The 20838-nt window shown below is 39.8% G+C and overlaps 1 protein-coding gene across 4 annotated transcripts in view; it reads right to left on the bottom strand.

Annotated features, from left to right (window-relative positions):
* The window catches only part of GATAD2B (GATA zinc finger domain containing 2B), a 78916-nt gene that overhangs the window by 8755 nt on the left and 49323 nt on the right, over positions 1–20838 (bottom strand). For all 4 annotated transcript variants that reach the window (XM_052636871.1, XM_052636870.1, XM_052636873.1 and 1 more), the window contains 5 exons: positions 6180–6515; positions 2125–2254; positions 1405–1536; positions 975–1103; positions 377–547 (listed from right to left, as the gene is read on the bottom strand). In XM_052636871.1, coding sequence (XP_052492831.1) covers positions 377–547; positions 975–1103; positions 1405–1536; positions 2125–2254; positions 6180–6514 — 897 coding nt within the window. In that variant the 5' untranslated portion in view covers position 6515. The remainder of the gene's footprint in view (positions 1–376; positions 548–974; positions 1104–1404; positions 1537–2124; positions 2255–6179; positions 6516–20838) is intronic.

Here is a 20838-nt window from a genome sequence, read left to right as displayed (position 1 = left end):
TCCCAGGGGCTCAGTGGTCAAGAATCCACCTGCCAATGTAGGAGATGGAGGAGACTCGAGTTTGATCCCTGGGTTGGGAAGATCCCCTGGAGGAGTAAATGGCAACCCACTCCAGTATTCTTACCTGGGAAACTCCATGGACAGATGAGCCTGGTGGGCTATAGTCCATGGGGTTGCAAAGAGTCAGACACAACTTAGTGACTAAGCATGCACATGCTATATTCATACAATTCCTCATGATTTAACTTTTGGGACCACTGTCAACCCACCAAAATTTCCTTTGTTGTCCTAGTCCAAAAACTTAAAATCTATGACCTTTTCAACAGGGAAAGCAAATAAAAGATTTTTCTGTTTCCATATTAGGGTTCCCTCTTACCGGTTGGTAATTGATGGTGGGATTCATATTGGGTGTTGTGGTGCGTACAAGGCCAGGCTTAGGTGGGCCCCGCTGACCCTGTAGCTGGGCTGGGTTTGGCGCAATCACACGTTGAGACATTAACATGTGTGGGAGGGTGGTATTGGTCGCTGAACGGATGACACTGTGACCCTGAAGTGTGAAAAGATACAGTCATAGGTGGCAAAATGCCTCACAAATGCCAAACAGAAAACACTGTCTATAATATGTATCTAAGTAGAAACATAGTCAGACTTGGTAATTCTGTCTAATGATCTATGGGATAAATCTGCCATCACTGTAAAACTTGATTAGTATTTAGGAATTCCCTGGCTTTTTGGTATAAACTATCTTAACCCTCTCTGGAAAAGGGCTAAGAAGTAGAAAGACTACAGTGGAAAGATCAGTTACTCATCCTTCTACTGCAGACTGAATCACGCCATTAAGGACCAACAGGACTACTGATAATAATGACATGTCTATCAAGGCCAGGTTCTTTCTGTGATCTTCACAAAAGCCCCGGAACCGAGATAGGATAACAGAGTTCCCTGAAACTAAGATCACACTATGGGCAACATACCTGTAATGTTCTCAAATTCTGTTCAACCCCTTGGGCCCCAGGCCGGGAGGGAAGCTTGGACAGGCCTTGCTGTCCCACATGGGCAGGAGATGGCTGAACAATAGACGCTGCATTCTGTACAACTGGAGTCTGGGAGAGAGGAGAAAATGAGACAGTGGAAAAGGCTAGTCATCAGAGGTAGAAATCTGTACACTTCTAGACTTTCAAAACTCCTTGTCAGTCTGAAGCTCCTGTTGACCAGAAGGGAAAATGAAAAAACAGAACCACAGTTTTCTTGATTAAGGCCCCAAATAAAAAAATAACACTATTCCTAGAGACTAAAACCCAGGGGACCAGAGAAGAATGAGGCACCCTGCTGAATCTAGCTGGGGCAGCCCTTTCTCAGTTTTTCTTTGCTTTCTGCTAGTCCTTTGTCTCCTGGGCACAGTACCTTCTGGACCACGTTCTCTTTCTGTAGCTGACTCTGTCTCAGTTTCTTTAACAGCACCAGTCGGGCTTCTTCCAATCGCAGCTCATCTCTCAGCTGCTTGATGAGTTGCTGCCGTTCTTCAATGCCTTTCCCCTGAGGAAACATGGACACTATCAGCTATAGCAGCAGTTACTCAGAGTCCATTCCTGCAAGATGATCTATTGTTTTAGGTCGAACACCTTCATCTTCCACAAGAAGCACAGGTGCAGTGGAATTGTTACCTTTGTGTTCCTAGCACACAGTCTGGCACAGTGCCTGGTATTCGTTAGGTATTCAAAAATAGCTTACAGAATGAAAGAAGAGATCATATATAAATGCTAACCAGATTCCTAGCAGAAGAATGGCCAAAGGGAGATATTGCTTTCCTTGAAAATAATGTTCCTTAATCTTTTAAACCCGTGTTTCCTCCAGAAATACATAAAAACTTAGGAATTCCCCCATGTTCGGAGACCCAGGATACAGTATAAAAGGTATATTCTAGCTAAGAATTGAGTTTACATGATCTGAAGTATGAAGTTTTCATTTTCCAAAGATAAACTCCCCTTTTCCAACTTTCTTCTCCACTTGTAGTTATTCAGATCCAAAAAGTAAACACTAAAAAAAACCCCAGAAATGGGACTCTCAGGGAATTAAAAAGAATAGTAGAAGCAAGAAATGATGAAAGGAATCTCTTTTTTTTACCTTAAACATCTCTAGGTTGGCTGCTTTGAGTCTTTCTTCCATTCGGGAGCTGGAACGGGGGCTGGAAGCCTCATTATCAGACAAAACAATGATGTCTGGGGAGGGAGTTAGTCTTCCTCGGTCTGGTTCACTGGACAAGAAAAGGAAAAATTAAGGTATTTCCAACAAAGTTCATAGAAAAGTTAACTTTTCTACACTGAACAAAGAAATCCACGGAAACTTAAATCTGTTCTGATTCACCCAGGGAAGACAGAGACATCCAAATCAAAGGATAAAGAAGAAACCAAAATAGAAGTGTTGACAAAACCACAGCAAAAGAACTTTTCCCATCTAAATTCCTTATAGAGGATCCAGACACAAAGACACTGAATGGCTTTAGGAATGAAAGTAAGAGTAAGTGGTTTTATCATACCAATTTTAATAAAAATTCCAAGTGCTTTCCTTATATCTCAGTCTCCTTTTGGCTTGTCTTGAGGTTCAAGAAGGAAATGGTTAGCCTGACAGGGGAAGAAAGGCAAAGGCAGTAGAGCCTACTTGTCCACCCCAGGTACAAAGGACACGTTGCTAAGGGGGCATTGTATCAGTATGATGATACTGATAAGAACATGATCCTGGCTATCTGAAGACTTACAAGAAAGGAGGTTATGTGGCAACTCCAGTGAAGTCTATCCTGTCATGGGTTTAGGCCGAAAGAAGGTACTGTTGTCAATGGCTTGAGAGAATGGACAGTGCTAAGTATAATGTCTACAGCCTTCTGGAGGATTAAAACTCCACAATTAAATGTATGGGTCTTGCACCTACTTGCAAGTTCTACTTACCATCTTCCCTCAGGAAAAAAACTGTCTAGAAATGACTCTGAAATCTAAACCTTTCACACTGGCTATGCCCTATGGCCAATTCTAGTTATTAGACAACTTTAGTTTTGATCTTTCTGGGGCTAGTCTTAAAAAGCATCTTGTCCCTCTAAAATAAAAAATGGCACTCACTTTTTAACACCTAGGTAACAAGAATCCTGCAAATTCTAACTGCCTGAGGTTCCCAAGTCAATGACCATATCCTATAATTCTCTCTTGATTTCTTAACTCAGATATCTTCACTGACTACTTTTTTGAAATCTACAGTGTAGTCAGGAGTATGTAGGTCTAAAACAATGTATTCTTAGGTCTTACTTAAACTTGTAACTCAAACCTTTTATAACTACACATCTTTAGTCCTGAGAGCCTCTTGACCATTTCTCAGGGGTTCTTGTCTCAGATGCCATTGGGACTTGGATGCCTTTTGAACAAGGCACCTTGGATGGTTGGGATAGGCATTCAATTCCTCAACAGGGTAAAACTGAGGTTAACAAAACAAGCAAGCTTAGCTGAGGAAATAAATTAGGAAGACAGTGATAATAATAACTATCTTGGGGATTACTAAATTTGCCTGTATCACTTTATAACCACTGGTCACAGACACAAGCTGAAAATGTAGTGTTACAGAAAAAAGAAGTCACTAAAGGGAGAAAAGAACATTTTATACTCTAACCTCCAGTTCCTGGAGTAATGGTCAGGCCTAAACATACTGCATTTTTATTTATCGTTTCTATATTCCTTCATGCCCCACCCCCATCCCTAACGTAAGTAAACAACTTTGAGATCTGGTAGATTTCTTTCTTCTACATGATTCCCCAATGTTTGCATCAACAGTCAGAAGCTCTTTCCATCCTGGCCTGGCTGGATACATACTTCACAAATTGTTTCTAACCTAAGGAATTCTCCTTGCTCAAATGAGTGGCACCTATCACTTAAGGACTACCCAGCACCAGAACAAGCAGAGACGTTACAGTATGGAGATTTGGGAATTGAGCAACACCTATCAGGAAGCTGTATCTGAGAAAACCCTAAATGATATTTCATTCCCAAATATAACTGACTCATAGTACACGGATAGCACAGGTAAGGAAAAGCCCAAGTCAAGTTTCATTCCTCAATTTTTTTTTTTTTTTTTTCACTTTTGACCTGGAACTCTGGCTTTTATTAAACTTTTCTGGGGCTAGAAGTTATTTTGCTACTTTCCCAAACATACATATGATTTACAATACTTGCTGTTCCTAAGTACGCTGCTGCTGCTAAGTCACTTCAGTCGTGTCCAACTCTGTGCAACCCCATAGACGGCAGCCCACCAGGCTCCCCCGTCCCTGGGATTCTCCAGCCAACAACACTGGAGTGGGTTGCCATTTCCTTCTCCAATGCATCAAAGTGAAAAGTGAAAGTGAAGTCGCTCAGTTGTGTCCAACTCTTCGCAACCCCATGGACTATAGCCTACCAGGCTCCTCTGTCTGTGGGATTTTCCAGGCAAGAGTACTGGAGTGGGGTGCCATCGCCTTCTCCATCTTAAGTATGAAACCCTACCAATTAGATATTATTGAAAGCCAGACGTGGTGCTGTTATCACTTTGTAACTCAGACTAGCAGATTCCCAGAAACTATAAAATTCCTAATCTTTATCCAGCTAATAAAAACAAAACCAGAACTGCCATGTCTCGATAGCATTCCAAAACCTAAGCAGTGCTGGTTTCATGCATATCTTATTTCACGGATACCATAACTTGCATAATTGATGGCAAGAAAAAAAGATATTTAGGCAATTATGATATGGCTATCGTTTCAAGAGCCCTTCCTTCTTTCTGCCTTTAAAGTCCCTCCTCCTTTTATTCACATCAAAGAAATCATTGTTCTCCATGCTGAGCAATCTATCAATCTTATTTCTTCTTACAAAAAGCTTGAGGCTAAATGAAAATAGCTGTCAGTGTATCTGGTCTGGTGAAAGGGAAGAAGAGCGACAGGGCAGACAGGGCCTATTTTTTTCATGCAGAATGGGGATCTAGATGGTTTACATCAAGCCTCTTTTCCTAGAGAACGTTAAGAACAGTTCCTAGTTTCCAAAGAATCAAGTTTCAAAAGTTCAATCCTCTAATAAAATTAAATGCAATGGGAGAGTTTTCAGGGTACTCTTTCAACAGAATTTATCTGTGATATAGTACAATTCCAACATCACGGAGATCTTACCAAAATGTGTAACAATGTTTCTATGAAAAATACATTTTCAGTTCCAAATTTGGATGTAAGGAATCTACCTAACATTTCTCCTCTTCATTGACCCCAGTGAAGGAGGATTAGTCATTTGCTCCAGAAGGTTAAGGGTGATTACGGGGCAAGTGGATTGCTCAGGTGCATTATCTCATTCATCCACTTTTCTTTTTTTCCTAAAAAGGTCTAAGGGTTAGTCTATAATACTTTGCTGATACTACATATTGCTCCAAAAAATTTGTCTCTCCTTCCACAACCTCTACAGAACTTTTCTGACATTTCTTAAGGGTTTTTAATGCTATTTACCAAGAATATTGTTCCCCTATTGGGTGTGATTTAAAAAAAATAACTCTGGGACAATACTACAAGTTAAGAAGAAAAGGTAGAGAAAGAGACCTAAGTAAGATTATAACCATTCCTTTTTCCTTCTTCCTTGTTCTGTGTATGTGAGAGAGACAGCACAAGCATGAGGGTACTTGTGTAAGTGAATGTGAATGTGTATGCATGTTTGGGGTTCGGGGAATGTGGCACAAATGAAGTAAAAATGCAGATGATTAGCACATGAAGAAGACAGAACACACAAGAAAAGAGAGGCCCATACTCTTGGAGGTAATAAAAGCTGGGTATCCATAATAAACAGATTTCAAAACTCCCAGGACGATCTGAAGAAATGACTGTTTTTGTCTGCTAAAACGGCCTAAAATTAGACTGAAAGTATATTAACTCACTTCTAGTTGGGGTACCAACTCTTCCTGCCTCCTTGATCCAGCAATGGCTACTTTATCTTAAGGATAATAATTTTTAGAGGCACTTATTTTCATTTGGAAATAAGAGGAATCATGGTCAAGCTAGATGGCACAGATATACCTTCATTCAAGAAGCTTTAGGAAGAAAAACCCCTTCCTCTCATTGGAATTCATTACTTTTCCATAGGTTTAGTTTATGAGAAGACCTTAACTATGGAGGCAGCTGAATCAAGCCATACCTCCGTCTGGCACTCATATCTACAGGTTCATCATTGATGTTTTCTTTGCCTGGCCTTCCAGCAGTCCTGTTGTCTCCATGAGGCCTGAGATTCCCATTAAGCTTCTCTTCATAGCCCTTGACTCCACTGCCATCTTGTTTAGTGGGTAACTCATGTGGCACCTCAAGATTTGCCAAATCCTTTCGTTTGAGCAGTGCCAACATTTTCAGACGTTCCATGGCCTCATGCCCTTCCATTTTGAGTCGTTTAGCCAGGACATCATCTCGCTCATCAGCTGGGTCCAAGCTCCGCTTCAACAGATTCAGGCGAAGAGCATCCTCTGTCATTCTATCCATCCTATGGAAAGAAACATTCGAGTGCAATCAGAATCAAGTCCCTTAAACAGTCCGCAAGGAAAGAAGATCACAGGCATATAAATGGAAGGTCAAAGTTAACTGAGCTAACGTTCTACCTTATAACTTCCTAGATGATCTGTATTAAAGGAGGTATCATCTCAAGCTCAGCAGTGAAAGTAAACCTCCAAATGCCTTCCAGTCATCGAGGTTCTTACTGTGCAGATGTCTGAAACCAAAGACCATACTCACTGAGATAATCCATTAAGAACCTACATCTCTCAAAAAAGTAAACATCCTTTTGTGACTGGCCTTTTGTATATGCATGCTCAAAGTCAGATGCTTTGGTTTTAACTCTCATGCCAAATTCTTCTCCTAGAAAAGACTTTTTTATGAATGGGAGGTTCCTCAGGTCATCCATGCGTATCTTTTACTGGCCTATCTTACTGATGGAGAAATATGAGGAAGATTAATTAGACAAAGGGCATCTAACAGAAATCCTCAGTTGTCTGGATATAGCAAGGGTCAGAGGGGCCCACTGTTATCTGCCCTCAATTCTATACAGATTCAGTATCTTAAGATACTTTGTTCAGCAAAGAACTCAGGCACATAGGAAGACAAAAGGTACTATGTTCTTTACTCTCACAGCAAAATTACAGGCAAGCTAATTATCATTTTTCCTTCTCATTTTGATTTGTTACACTAACAAAATCTAGCTGCAAAATTTCTCCAACACTTGCAAATCCAGGGTTACCTTGCTGGTAGGAAACAGCAATGTGTCACTGGAAAGAAAATCTTTTGAGGCATCAAAACATAGGTTCTAACTGCTGTTGACTTTTACAGGTCAGACATTTGACAAGTGACTTTACCTTCCCAAATCTCAACTTTCATCTGTAAGAGTGGGTACTCAGAAAAGCCTTCAGTAAAATTTAATTTCTATGCCCTCAGGATAGAACTTTCACACATAAGATACAAGATTCAGCTTGATAATTCACAGACTCAAGTAGTAGGACAGAGCAGATTACCAGTGTTAATTGGTGCTCTTACAAAGAAAAGCATGTATGTGCTTGCAGCATCTTCCTTCCTGTAGTGCAGAGTAAAATATAACTCTTCTAATTATAATAAGGAAAAAGAGTAACCAACAAAAGAATTTCCAACAAAAGGAAACAGAACTTTTGGAGAACAGAGAGAAGTCAGAACTCAGACCTCTGAATTTTCAAGTAATGTTTCTTAACTCTTCCCTTTTTCAAAGAACAGCCTTGTTGAGATATAATTCACATTTCATACAGTTCACCTATTTAAAGTGTGTAATTAAGTGGTTTTTAGTATACCCAGAGTTGTGCAATGATCACCACAATCAGTATTAGAATATTTTCATTATATCCTCCTTAAAAAAAAAACCCATACCCATTAGCAGTCACTCTCTTCCCCCTTTACCTCTATACCTAATTGAATTTATCTCTAAATTTGCCTATTTTGGACTTTTATATAAATGGAATTATACAATATGTAGTCTAATTGACTTCTTTCACTTACCATTATGTTTTTAAGGTTCATTCATGTAGCATATATCATTGCTTCATATTTTTTATGGTCTAGTGATATTTCATTGTATGGATATATATTTTGTTTATTCATTTATCAATTGATAGACATTTGGGTCTTTCCTCCATGTTTTAATTTTCTCAGCCGCCCTGTGCGGCATGCAGGATCCTAATTCCCTGACCCGAGATAGAACTCATGCCCCGCATGGTGGAAGCACGGAGTCTTAACCACTGGCTCACTAGGGAAGTCCCCTACTTTTTACTATTATGAATACTGTTATGAACTTCTGTACACACGTTTCTGTACCGACATGTCTTCAATTCTCTTGAATGTATACCAACAAGTAGAATTGCTGGGTCCTATGGTAACTCTCTTAACATTTTGAAGAATTGTTAGGCTGTTTTTCCAAAGTGGCTGCACCATTTCACATTACCACCAGCAGAGTACAAGGGCTCCAATTTCTCCATATCCTCTTAATTTTCGTTAAACAGCTTCAGATATGAAACATATTATAGCATACAGGAACACTCATTAGTTGCAGGTTCCCCAAAGATTTACTTTGACATGTGTTATTTCTGAAGTGGTTTACCTCTTCAGAAAAATACCCCCAGATGGACTGACTGGAAAGTTGAATGAACACCAAAAAGTTAAGCCCTAATTCCACAGTAACAATGTCCTGAGTAACTTGATCAACACCTCATAGTGAGAGTATGATTGAGAATACCATGAGGAATTGCAAAAGGTAAAAAACAACTAATTATACACCTAGGTGAAAAAAGTACTTCAGAAAAGTACACAGCAAAATATACGAATGTGTGTTAATACAGTATACTGTTTTGAGATAAATTATCTTTACGAGCACTGAAGGAATGACAAAATGACAAAATTCAACAACCTGGTGCTGGTTGGAAATTGGGATGCCATCATTAGCTTGGCTTCTTCAACTGATGGTTATACAAGTAACTAATCAGTTCAAATAATTTCACCTTTGTTATAATGATATAAATGGGTACACTGCAAGTTGTGAGAAACCAGAACCAGGTATTTGAATGTCTGAGGTAAGCAATCTTTCCCAACAGATGGCTTGACAACTCTGATTAAATTTTCCTTGCCCACTCTTGAATCCCATGGATAAGAGAAACCTGGTGGGCTACAGCCCATAGGGTCGAGAAGAGTCAGAGATGACTGAAGTGACTTAGCAAGGCATATTCATGGAGATAAAGCAGAATAGAGGCTATCAGTGACTTGGGGTGGAGAGAAGGTAGTGAGGAGTTACTATTTAATGGGAACAGTGTCTCTGGGATGAAGAAAAAGTTCTTAAATGGACAGTAGTGATGGCTGCACAACACTGTGAAAGTAATAAAAACTGAATTCAACATTTAAAAATGGTTAAACTAGGGACTTCCCTGAGGTCCAGAGGCTAAGACTCTGTGCTTGCAATGCAGGGGGCTCAGGTCTGATCCCTGGTCAGGGAACTAGATCCCACATGCCACTACTAACACCTGGTGCAGTCAAATAAATAAATTAGATAGATAAAAATAAATATTTAAAAAAAAAAGGTAAAAACAGTAAATTTTATGTTATGTATAGTTTGCCACAAGGAAAAAAATCCAGTTTAGTAGAAACAGATTAAAAAAGGCCACAAATGATATTTTCAGGGTGATGAAAATGTTCTAAAGCTAGATTGTAGTTATAGCCACAGAACTCTGTACATTTATTTTTTAAAAATTGCTGAATCATACACTTATACACCAATAAAGCTGTAAAAATAATATTCAATGTAAGCTGAGTTAGCACTAAGTTGCTTCAGTTGTGTTCCACTCTTTGCAACCCCATGGACTGTAGCATACCAGGCTCCTTTGTCCATGGGATTCTCCAGGCATGAATAATGGAGTGGGTTGCCATTTCCTGCTCCAATGTTAAGCTGGTCACACATAAATTCCTCTCCAAAAAGAAAAACAAAAATTCTGTAAAATGAAATGTTGTATGTTGTCTTATAACACCTAATCAAACTTTTCTGCTTTTTCCAGGCTTCAAATAATAACCATATTTCTTAAGTACCTACTTAAAAGCCAAACATGTTACTAGACACTTTATCATGCTTCCTTATTTAAATCTCCTCAACAAGTTACTAAGTGGTATTATCTCTACTTCAGAGGTGAAAAAGTGTCAAATCAAGTATCCTAAGACTGCAAAGCTTTACACAGTGAATCTAGAATTGCAACGCATGTCTAGCTCACTTCAAAAATCTACTATAGGGCTTCCCTGGTGGCTCAATGGTAAAGAATCTGCCTGCCAATGTAGGAGACATGGGTTTGATCCCTGGTCTGGGAAGATCCCACATGCCACGGGCACTGCAACTAGAGTGTAGCCCCTGTTCTCCACAACTAGACAAAAGCCCACAGAACAAAGAGCTGGCACAGTCAAATACAAATAAGTAAAACTGAAAACAAAATCATCCACACTAAAAAAATCCTAAAAAAAAATCTATTATATATTTTACAGCTATTCCTCCCCACCCTGTCAAAAAAAATCTATTATACAGTACATCTCCCTGCTCGGAGCAAAATAATCTTAAGAAGCGGTGTTGTGGACTCATGCATTTGCACATGCATCCAACCCATCCATCCCCCCAGACATTAAACATATACAATGTGCCAAGTTCTGGCTTAGGTACTAGAAGTAAAGGTGAAAAAAAGACCAGGTTACTGTCCTTAACAATTTCATTCTGACAGGAGACAAGATGTGTATGTAACTAAAGTACTTAGACGTTACAAGAACTCATTATCTCTGCCTTTGCTATATCCTGCTTTTTCTTCCTCATACTGAATTCAATTCATTCAGAGGCAAAAGCTAGAAGCCTGGAAATCATCCTTAACTTTTCCAGACTCTTAATCTAAGTCACTAAGTTCTATCAATTCTATTACCTTCCTCTCAATGAGAAAATTTAGCCATTCCCTTGTATAAGGGCTGTTCCCAAGACAGGGATTGAACCTGGGTCTGCTGCACTGCAGGCGGATTCTTTACCTTCTGAGCCACCAGGGAAGCCCCAAATGAGAAAACAGGTAGTGCTGGCATGCTGCTACTGGCAGCCGTCTTGGTCATGAGGGAAGGCAGTTTGCAGATAAAGCAGATGCTGTGCACTGTAGAACATTGAGAGGAGAGCTAATTACATAGCTGTGCCACCAAAGCAAACTACTCTGAAGCTAGTCCTGTTACACAGACCAATAAAATCCTTTAACGTTTAAGCCAGCATGAACTGGATTTTCTGATGGACAGGGAGGCCTGGCGTGCTGTGATTCATGGGGTCGCAAAGAGTTGGACACGACTGAGCGACTGAACTGAACTGAAAACTGAAAATATCCAAATGGATAGACAGCTCTGTCAGAAATGCTGAAATGAAATCAAGGTGGAGATATCCAATAAACAAGTGAATATATGATACACAAACAACAGCACCAGAGTTCAGGCCAGAGCTGGAGATAAATATTTGAACAGATAAAGAAGATAACTGAAATAATATATGGGGATGAATGAAACTGAATATACAGTCGGAAGAAGAGCCAAGGATAGAGCCTTGGGCAATACCTACATATAAGGATTGGTTGGTCAGAGGAAACTAAGTAGAGCTAAGGGAAAACTAGGAAAGCATGACACGTCAACAAATGAAAGGAGAGTACCTGTGTGCAACAATTACAGCAGAAAAATGTCCAGCTTTAAATTCATTGCTAACTGTTGCAAAAACCTAAGAATGGCCAGATGGTGACACAGCTTTAGTGTCATGCTTGTGAAGTTTTCAACTCACTGTTACCCCCAAATCAAAATACAGGTGTGCAGTGAAGACTTTTAGAAGATCCTGAGATGGAAGAGGATGGAGGGATAGAGGTGAGCAAAACGAATTAATATCTACTGAGTTGACTGCTATTTAGCAGGCAATATATAAGGCCCTGTATATGTATTCCCTCATTTAATCACATTAAAGTTATTTTTAGTGAACTAAATATTATAGATTGGGCTTCCCTGATAGCTCAGTTGGTAAAGAATCCACCCGCAATGCAGGAGACCTTGGTTCAATTCCTGGGTCGGGAAGATCCCCTGGAGAAGGGATATGGAGGAGGAAATGGCAACCCACTCCAGTATTCTTGCCTAGGGAATCCCATGGACAGAGGAGGCTGGCAGACTAGAGTCCATGGGGTCAGGAAGAGTCAGACATGACTGCAGTGACTTAGCATGCATGCAAACCTAATAGATACAGTTGAAGCACCCTGTGTAACTTTCCCACCAAACATTCTACCCTCCCTTCCTCCCTCCTCAGAAAGCCATTGTAATGGATCTGTTATCATTACATAACATATATGAAAGAAAGTGAAAGTGAAGTCGCTTAGTCGTGTCCGACTCTTCACGACCCCATGGACTGCAGCCCACCAGGCTTCTCAGTCCATGGGATTTTCCAGGCAAGAGTACTGGAGTGGGCTGCCATTTCCTTCTCCAGGGGATCTTCTTGACCCAGGAATCAAACCCGGGTCTCCTGCATTGTAGGCAGACGCTTTACCCTCTGAGCCACCAGGGAAAATTTATAGTATACTTTGTGTATTTTATTTGTTTAGGATCTTAGTTCCCTCACGAGGAATCAAATCCAGGTCCTCTTAAGTGGAAGGGTGGGGTCCTAACCACTGGACCACCAGGGAATTCCTTAGTTTGTATAATTTTAAAAGTAGCTCTTACATGTATCCTTTTTCATTTTGCTTTTTTAATGCTTAATTTATCCAAGTAAATATATGAAGCTCTAGTTCATTTAACTGCTGTGTAGAATTCCACAGCAAAAAATATTTGATTTAGTAATCCTCTCTCCAGTTCAGCATTTAGGCATCAATTTGTTGATGTTAAAACCAATGCTCTGATTTCCACTTCTAGTCAAGATGGTGTAACACAGGCCGGATATGCCCGCTCACCTGAAACAAAAAACCTCTACAAAAAACACGTGAAACAAAGTCTTCAAGACACTAGACATGAGGCTACCAAGGACAGTGATCCCAGAGGGACAGGAAACAAATGAAATAAGCTCTGTAACTCACTTGTTTACTGCCATAGGAGCATTTCTAGGACACGATCCAGGGATGGGAAATGAGAAGAGCCAGGCAGACTCTTGAGTTGAAGAGATGGAGATGAGGGTGTAAGGGTATAGCGAGACAAAGACGGCTACATTTCAAAAAGGACAAAGTACCATAGAAGTTAAGAGCTGCAGAAAGATGGTGATCATAAAAAAGACAGGTGAAGTACTGGGCATGTAGAGAGGGTAGAATCTTCACACATTGCTGGTAGGAATGTAAAATGATACAGTCACTTTGGGAAATGGCTTGGCAGTTCCTCACAAAGTTAAACATAGAGTTACCATATAACACAGCAATTCCACTGCTAGGAGAACCAAAAACATCTCTACACAAAAATCTGGACACAAGTGCTCACAGCAGCATTATTCATAATAGCTGAAAAGTGGAAACAACCCAAACGTCCATTAACTGATGAAAAACGAAAATGATAAATGAAAATGATAAACGAAATGTGGTATATTCATACAATGATTTACAGTCACTGTATAAACACTGTATAATAGCTGTAAAAAGGAATGAAGTGCTGATACATGTTACAACATAGATGAACCCTGAAAACACTACCCTAAGTAAAGGATGCCATATCTATGCCAACACTATCCTAAGTAAAGGCCCTATATTGTATGATTCCATTTACATGAAAAGGCAGATCTATGGAAACAAAGTAGCCAGTGGTTGCCTAGAGCTGAGGAGAGGGGCAAAATAGAGAATGACTGCTAAGGGGTAGGCGTGTTCTGTTTGGAGTGATGAAAATGTTCTAATCTTAGACTGTGGTAACATTTGCACAACTCTGACTATACTAAAACCATTGAACTGTATATAAATGGGTGAATCTTATGGTATGTGAAATATATCTCAATAAAGATGTTTAAAAATACAAGGGATGATAATAAGAGCAGATTCAATTATTAAAGGAAAAAAAAAAAAAAAGACTAGCGAACCAGAAGACATAGCAATAAAAATTACTGAAAATTAAACAAAGAGAAAAAGTAAAAGAATAAAAGTCTCAGGAGGCTAGAGGACAACGTGAAGCAGCCAGGTATACAGATAACTGGAGTCTCTCAAAGACTGGAGAGAGATGAAGCGCATAGAAAAAAAAATATGAAGAAATAATGGCAAATGAATAAATGATGAAAACTATAGGTCTACAAATCCAAGAACCTCAACAAACCCCAAACATGAGAGACATGGGGTGGGGGTGGGGCCCCACACCAAGGGACATCATAATCCAATTGCTCAAAACTACTACAGACAGACTTCCCTGGTGGTCCAGTGGTTAAGAATTTGCCAATGCAGAGGACACAGGTTCAATTCCTGTTCCAGGAAGATTCCACATACCTTGGGGCAACCAAACCCCCGCACGGCAACAACTAAAACCTGCACAATTAGCATCTACACACTGCAATAAGAGAAGCCACAACAATGAGAAGCCTGCACACAGAAACGAAGACCCAGTGTAGCCAAAAAACAAAAAGAACGAACTACTACAAAATCTTGAAAGCAGCCAAAGTGAGAGGGGAAAAGATACGCTTACATGTAAAGACAAGGATAACATCAGATTTCTTGATGGAAACAATGCAAAAGAGAACACAGCAACATCTTTAAAATACTGAAAGAAAAAGTATCTGACAATCTAAAACACCATACCTGTCAAAAAGTATCTTTTAAAAACAAAGATGAGATAAAGACTTTTTCAGTCTTTTAAAATTTCCTTGATCAATCTTCTCCTTTACAATCTATATTTTTTGTTATCATAAAAGTTCCACTAGGACTTCCCTGGTCATCCAGCGGTAAAGAATCCATCTGCCAATGCAGGGGACATGGGTTCGATCCCTGGTCTAGGGATACTCCACATGCCTTAGGGCAACTAATCCTGTGTGCCACAACTACCAAGTGCCAGCTCTGGAGCCTGCCAGCTGCAAACTACTGAACCCACACACCACAACTAATGAACCCAGGCACTCTAGAGCCTGTGCTCCGCAACAAGAGAAGTCACTGCAGTGAGAAGCCCTCACACTGCAACCACAGGGTAGCCCAAGCTCACAGCAAATAGAAAAAGCCCTTGTGTAGCAACAAAGACCCAGTGTAGCCAAAAGTAAGTCAATACAATTTTTCTTAAAAGTTCTTCTAATTATAGCCTCAAAGCTTATTTTGTCTGAAAACTATATACATAGTTCTGTTATACATAAAGTAGGTAAACAACAAGGATTTACTGTGTAGTACAGGAATTATATTCAATATCATATAATAAACTATAAAGGAAAATAATCCGAATTACTTTGCATTACATCTGAAACACAGTGTTATGAATCAATTATACTTCAATTTTTAGAAAAAGTATTACTAACTACAGTCACCATGCTATATGTCACATCTCCATGACTTATTTTATAACTGGAAGTTTGTAGCTTTTGATCCCTTCCCCTCATTTTTTGTTTCATTCCTCCCCACCCCACTGGGCAACCACCAATCTGTCCTCCGCACCCAAGAGCTGGGTGTTTTTGTTTTGTTTAGATTCAACATTATCAGTGAGATCTTTTTCTTTCTGACTTACTTCACTTAGCATAATGCCCGCAAGGTCCATCCATGTTGTCACAAATGGCAAGATTTCCTTTTTTACGGCTAATAATTCCATTTTGTGTGTGTGTGTGTACATATACATATAACATTTTGTTTACCTATTCATACACTGATGGACACTCAGGTTGCTTCCATGTCTTCTCTATTGCAAACAATACTGCAAAAAACATGAGGGTGCATTATCTTTTCAAATTAGTATTTTTGTTTCCTTTAGATAAATACCCAGAAGTGGAACTGCTGGATGATACCGTAGCTCTAGTTTCAATTTTTTTTTTTAGGAAACTCCATACTGTTTTTCAAAATGACTGCACCAATTTACCACCAACAGTGCACAGGATTCCCATTTCCCATCTTCACCAATACTAATTTCTTGTCTTTTTGATAACAGCCATTATAACAAGTGTGAGATAACATCTCACTGTGGTTTTGTTATTTCCCTGATGATTAGTGATGCTGAAGACCTTTTCACATACCTGCTGCCATCTCTATGTCTTTTTCATTTTTGGCCTTGAGGGATCTCAGTTCCCCAATCAGGGATGGAGCTCATGCCACAGCAGTCAAAGCCTGGAATCCTAACCACCAGGCCGCCCGGGAATTGCACATGTATTTGCCTTCATGATCATTTCCTCTTGCTCTCCTTCACTAGTATCTGCTCATATTCTTAGTTCTAACTCTAGGCATGCCCTTGGGTTCAACTGTGTGCCTTTCCTCTATCTGCACCCACTCCCTACCCTACATAATCTCATATATTCCTATAGCTTAAAAGAACACCTATTTGCTAATTCTCAAATTTATATTCTTAGACCTTATCCCTCCTCTAAAAATTCTTTTATATATATTCAACTGCCTAAATGATATCTTCATTTAGGTGTCTAACAGGCATTTTATGAACTTATGTCCAAAACTGAATTCATGAACTCTCAGGATAAAAACTGTCTTCCCCTAGTGTTTCCCTCCTCAGTGAATGACACCACCATTTAACCAACTGCTCATATGAAACTCTATGCAATCCTTCTTTGTTCCTCTCACACCCTACACGCATTCCATCTGTAAATTCTGTAAGCACTCCTTTTTAGATATATTTCAAATGCAACCCCTTATCACCACTTTCATGTTATTATTCTAGTCCAAGCTACTGTCATCTCCTGCTCAGACTACCGCAATTTTTAAAACTCTGCTTCTGCCCTTCTCAGCCTATGTTCCATAGAGAAATCAGAGTGCTCTTTCTAAAATTTAAGTGGTATCATATCTTTGCTCAAAATGCTTTAATGGCATCTGTGGTGGTTTACAAACCTGTCTCCCCAAATTCTTTGAAAGTCCTCACACCAAGAGGTGGTGGTGATGGGGATCTATGTTCCCTTCTCTTGAATCTAGGTGGGTTCATGACTGTTTCCATCTGTAGAATATAGCAGAAGTGATGCTGGGTGACTTCTGCCACTGGGTCAAAAAGCAAGTTTTGTCTTATTCTCTGGAATGCTGAAGTCTGGAGATCTGAGCTGCTTTCTGAGAAGTACAACTTCCCTGAGGCTGCCATGGTGTGAAGAAGCAGAACCTCAGGGAGAGGTCACATGTAGACACTTCAGTTGGCAGGTCTACTCTTTAAGTCATCTTAGCCCAGGAACCAGACATGTAAGTCAATGAGCCTTCAGATGATTCCTGCCCCCAACTAATACCTCTTCCCCACTTTTGCAGCTTTTCAGCTGCAGCCCCAGACACTGTAAAGCAGAAACAAGCCATCAGGGCTGTGCCGAATTTGAATGAATTCCTGACCCACAAAATCCAAAAGCATAATAAAACAGCTGTCTTAGGTTACTATGTTTAGGGTAACTAATTTGTTATATATACAGCAATAGTAACCAGAAGAGCACTGCAAGTCTTTATCATAGCCTGTAAGGCCCTACATAACTTGGCCCACTATCTTTTGACTTTACATCTTCCAATACCCTCCCATTGCTCCCTTTCCAGTCTGTTTAGTCTCCCTGTTCTCTCCTGTTAGCCATGTGGCTTGCTCCCTTATTTGCTTCGTATCTCAGAAAGATTTTCCCTAATACATGTACTAGGGAAAACAAACAACAACAAAAACAATTATCACCTTTTGTCATTGCTCTGTAACCCCTTAAAAAGTTTTATTCTTCTTCTTGGTAATTATGACTACCTGGCATATTAGGCTTATATATGTTGGTCTAGTTTCCCACCCACTAAAATATAAGCTCCATGGAACAGTTTTTTCTTCCTATTTTATTCAGTGCCTGGCCCATAGTATGTACTAGATAAACACCTGCTGAATAGGAGACCACAATCTTCACCTCTTAAGATATTCTAGTTAGTTCTTTTTTTTTCAAATCTGTCTCTTCCAAAGCATTTTTTCTTTTCTTCTCAAATCTCTGTATTTAATAGTTTAAATACATTTATTTTATATAGTCAGTGGCTCTATTATCTGAAGTTTTCAGTTCCTGCTGCTGCCTCTTTTATCTGTGACTTTTGTTCATCATCAATGAATTGTTTTCTTGTGCTTTTTGTTATTTTTTAAAGAGCAGCCTGTCTTCACTAGCACTTTATCTGTAAGAATCCTGTATGGTTTGGATTGCGGACCTGTTCCTACAGAGTAGTTTTCATGTGCTTCTGCCAGCTACTGCAAGAATATATAAAGTGTTCTGAGTAATTTTTTGTATTTATTTCTCAGCTTAGCGATCTCAGACAAAAATAATTTAAACTCATATGAGTTTGGTTCATACTTAAATTTTCAGGGTAGATTTCCACCCACCTCTAGTCAAAGACTAGGCTGAGACAGAAAATTTCTGTTTCCTTGAACTAGGGGATGGAATTTGTTATGGTCACCTCCTTTCCCTGAACATGCGCTTTTAAGGATCCTGGCTTTCATATGGGATTCTCACCTCTACTTCTGTTCTGTACAGGCCTAAAATGTTGTCTCTTGGACCCCTCGTGAGCATTAAGACCAAGTCTTTTAGGGACTTCCCTGGTGGTCCAGTGGTTCAGACTCCACGCTTCCACTGTAGGGGGCCGGGGTTCAATCCCTGGTTGGGGAACTAAGATCCTGCATGCCGCACAGCGCGGCTGGAAAAAAAAAAAGCAAGTCTTTCGGTTACTGAAACTAGAAAAGCGCCCCAGAACTGCCACAGCATTAAGTCACATACACACTGCTCATTTTTAGTTCCCTTTTATTTTTGTGGTCCCTGAGAATTTTCCTTACTTCTTTCAGTTCAGGTTATGTGTTAAAAAGAAAAAAGAAAAAAGTTTATTCTACCCAGCATCACTAGGTGGTGTTTTGTAATGAAATTGCAAACAGTTTTAGTAACATGGTGTGCCATATTCCGGAGTCAAAAATGGTCTGAAAATTTTAAATTTATTTTCATAATAACTAGGCTCAGAGCAGAAAGGCTTCCCAGCTTATAATAAACAAAACAAGACCAAAGACTACTAACTGCAAAGAGAAAAACACAGCTTTACCAACAGAGAGATCTTGCTGTCACCTTAACCCATGCATCTAAACTGGCAGTGTAAACAGTGAAACAATCAGATATTATGTGCCTCTTAATGTGATGCAGTATGAAGACACAGCATCTCCCATGAACTATTTTTCCAAAAACATATAAACATTACATTGAAGTCCAGTTTACAGGACATACAAAGAATCAGAGAACAAGCTACATGATATCATACAGAAACAATCTGACAAATCGTAGAACATGCTGCATATCAGCTAGTCTGGTTTCTTCAAAAGCTGACATTAAAAATGTGGAGGAGGAGAGGGCTGCAAACTATTCTAGATTAAGAGACACTTAGAGACATACTGAATACAAGGTATGATATCTGATTAGATCTTGGTTTAAAAAGAAAATCTACAAAAGATATTCTAAGGAACAACTGGGGAAACTCCAAGTAGACTGGGCATTAGATAGTATTAGGGAATTACTATTAATCTTGTTAGGTGTGATAATGGTACTATGGTTGAAAAGAAAATTGTCCTTGTTTAGAGAAGCAACTATATTAGTTTTCTATGGCTGTTACAGTAAATTACCACAAACTAAGTGACTTAAACTTCACCAGGCATCCCTGGTGGCTCAGACGGTAAAGCGTTTGTCTACAATGCGGGAGACCCGGGTTCAAGCCCTGGGTTGGGAAGATCCCCTGGAGAAGGGAATGGCAATCCACTCCAGGACTACTGCCTGGAAAATCCCATGGACAGAGGAGCCTGGTAGGCTACAGACAGTCGGACACAACTGAGCGACTTCACTTTCACTTTCAAGTGACTTAAACAGTAGATTAATTTTTTGAAATATTTATTTATTTACTTGTTTGGCTGTGTTGGGTCTTAGTTGCAGTACACTAAGGGATCTTCGTTGTCTCATGCCAGATCCTTCATTATGGTGTACAGACTCTCTGGTTACGGCATGCAGGCTCAATAGTCGTGGTGCATGGGCTCAGCTGCTCCGTGACATGTGGGATCTCAAGTTACCAGACCAGGGATGGAACCTGCGTCCCCTGCATAGCAAGGCAGATTCTCAATCACTGGATCACCAGGAAGTCCCTGAACAGTACAAATTTATTATCCTACAGTCTGGAAGTCAAAAGTCTAAAATGGGTCTCACTGGACCAAATTCAGGTCATCAGCAAGGCTTCTTACATTCCTCCTGGAATTTCTAGAGCAGTATCTATTTTCTTGCCTTTTCTAGCTGACCACCTGCTTCTCTTGGCTCATGGCCACTTCTCCATCTTCAAAGCCATCAATGCTGGGCCCACTCCTCATGTTGCCATAATTCTGACTTTCTTTTGCCTAAAATTTTCCATTTTTAAGAACCTTTGTGATTAAACTGAGCCCACTCAGATAATCCAGAATAATATCCATATTTTAAGGTGAGCTTATTAACAACCTTAATTCCATCTGCTGTCTTGACTCCCTTTGCCAAGAAACTGAAATTCAGTCATTCTGGGGATGAGGATGTGGACACCTTGGGGGAGGGGGCATTATTCTAACATTATAACCTTCAGTATCAGGTGGGCCAAAATGTTCGTTCAGGTTCTTCTTACATCTTACGGAAATATCAATAAAAGCTTTGTGGCCAACCCAAT

This window comes from Budorcas taxicolor, chromosome 3 (genome assembly GCF_023091745.1).
Source record: "Budorcas taxicolor isolate Tak-1 chromosome 3, Takin1.1, whole genome shotgun sequence".
Classification (NCBI taxonomy): Eukaryota; Metazoa; Chordata; class Mammalia; order Artiodactyla; family Bovidae; genus Budorcas; species Budorcas taxicolor.
The sequence above is the reverse complement of the archived record's forward strand: the minus strand, read 5'-3'. Positions and strand labels throughout refer to the sequence as shown.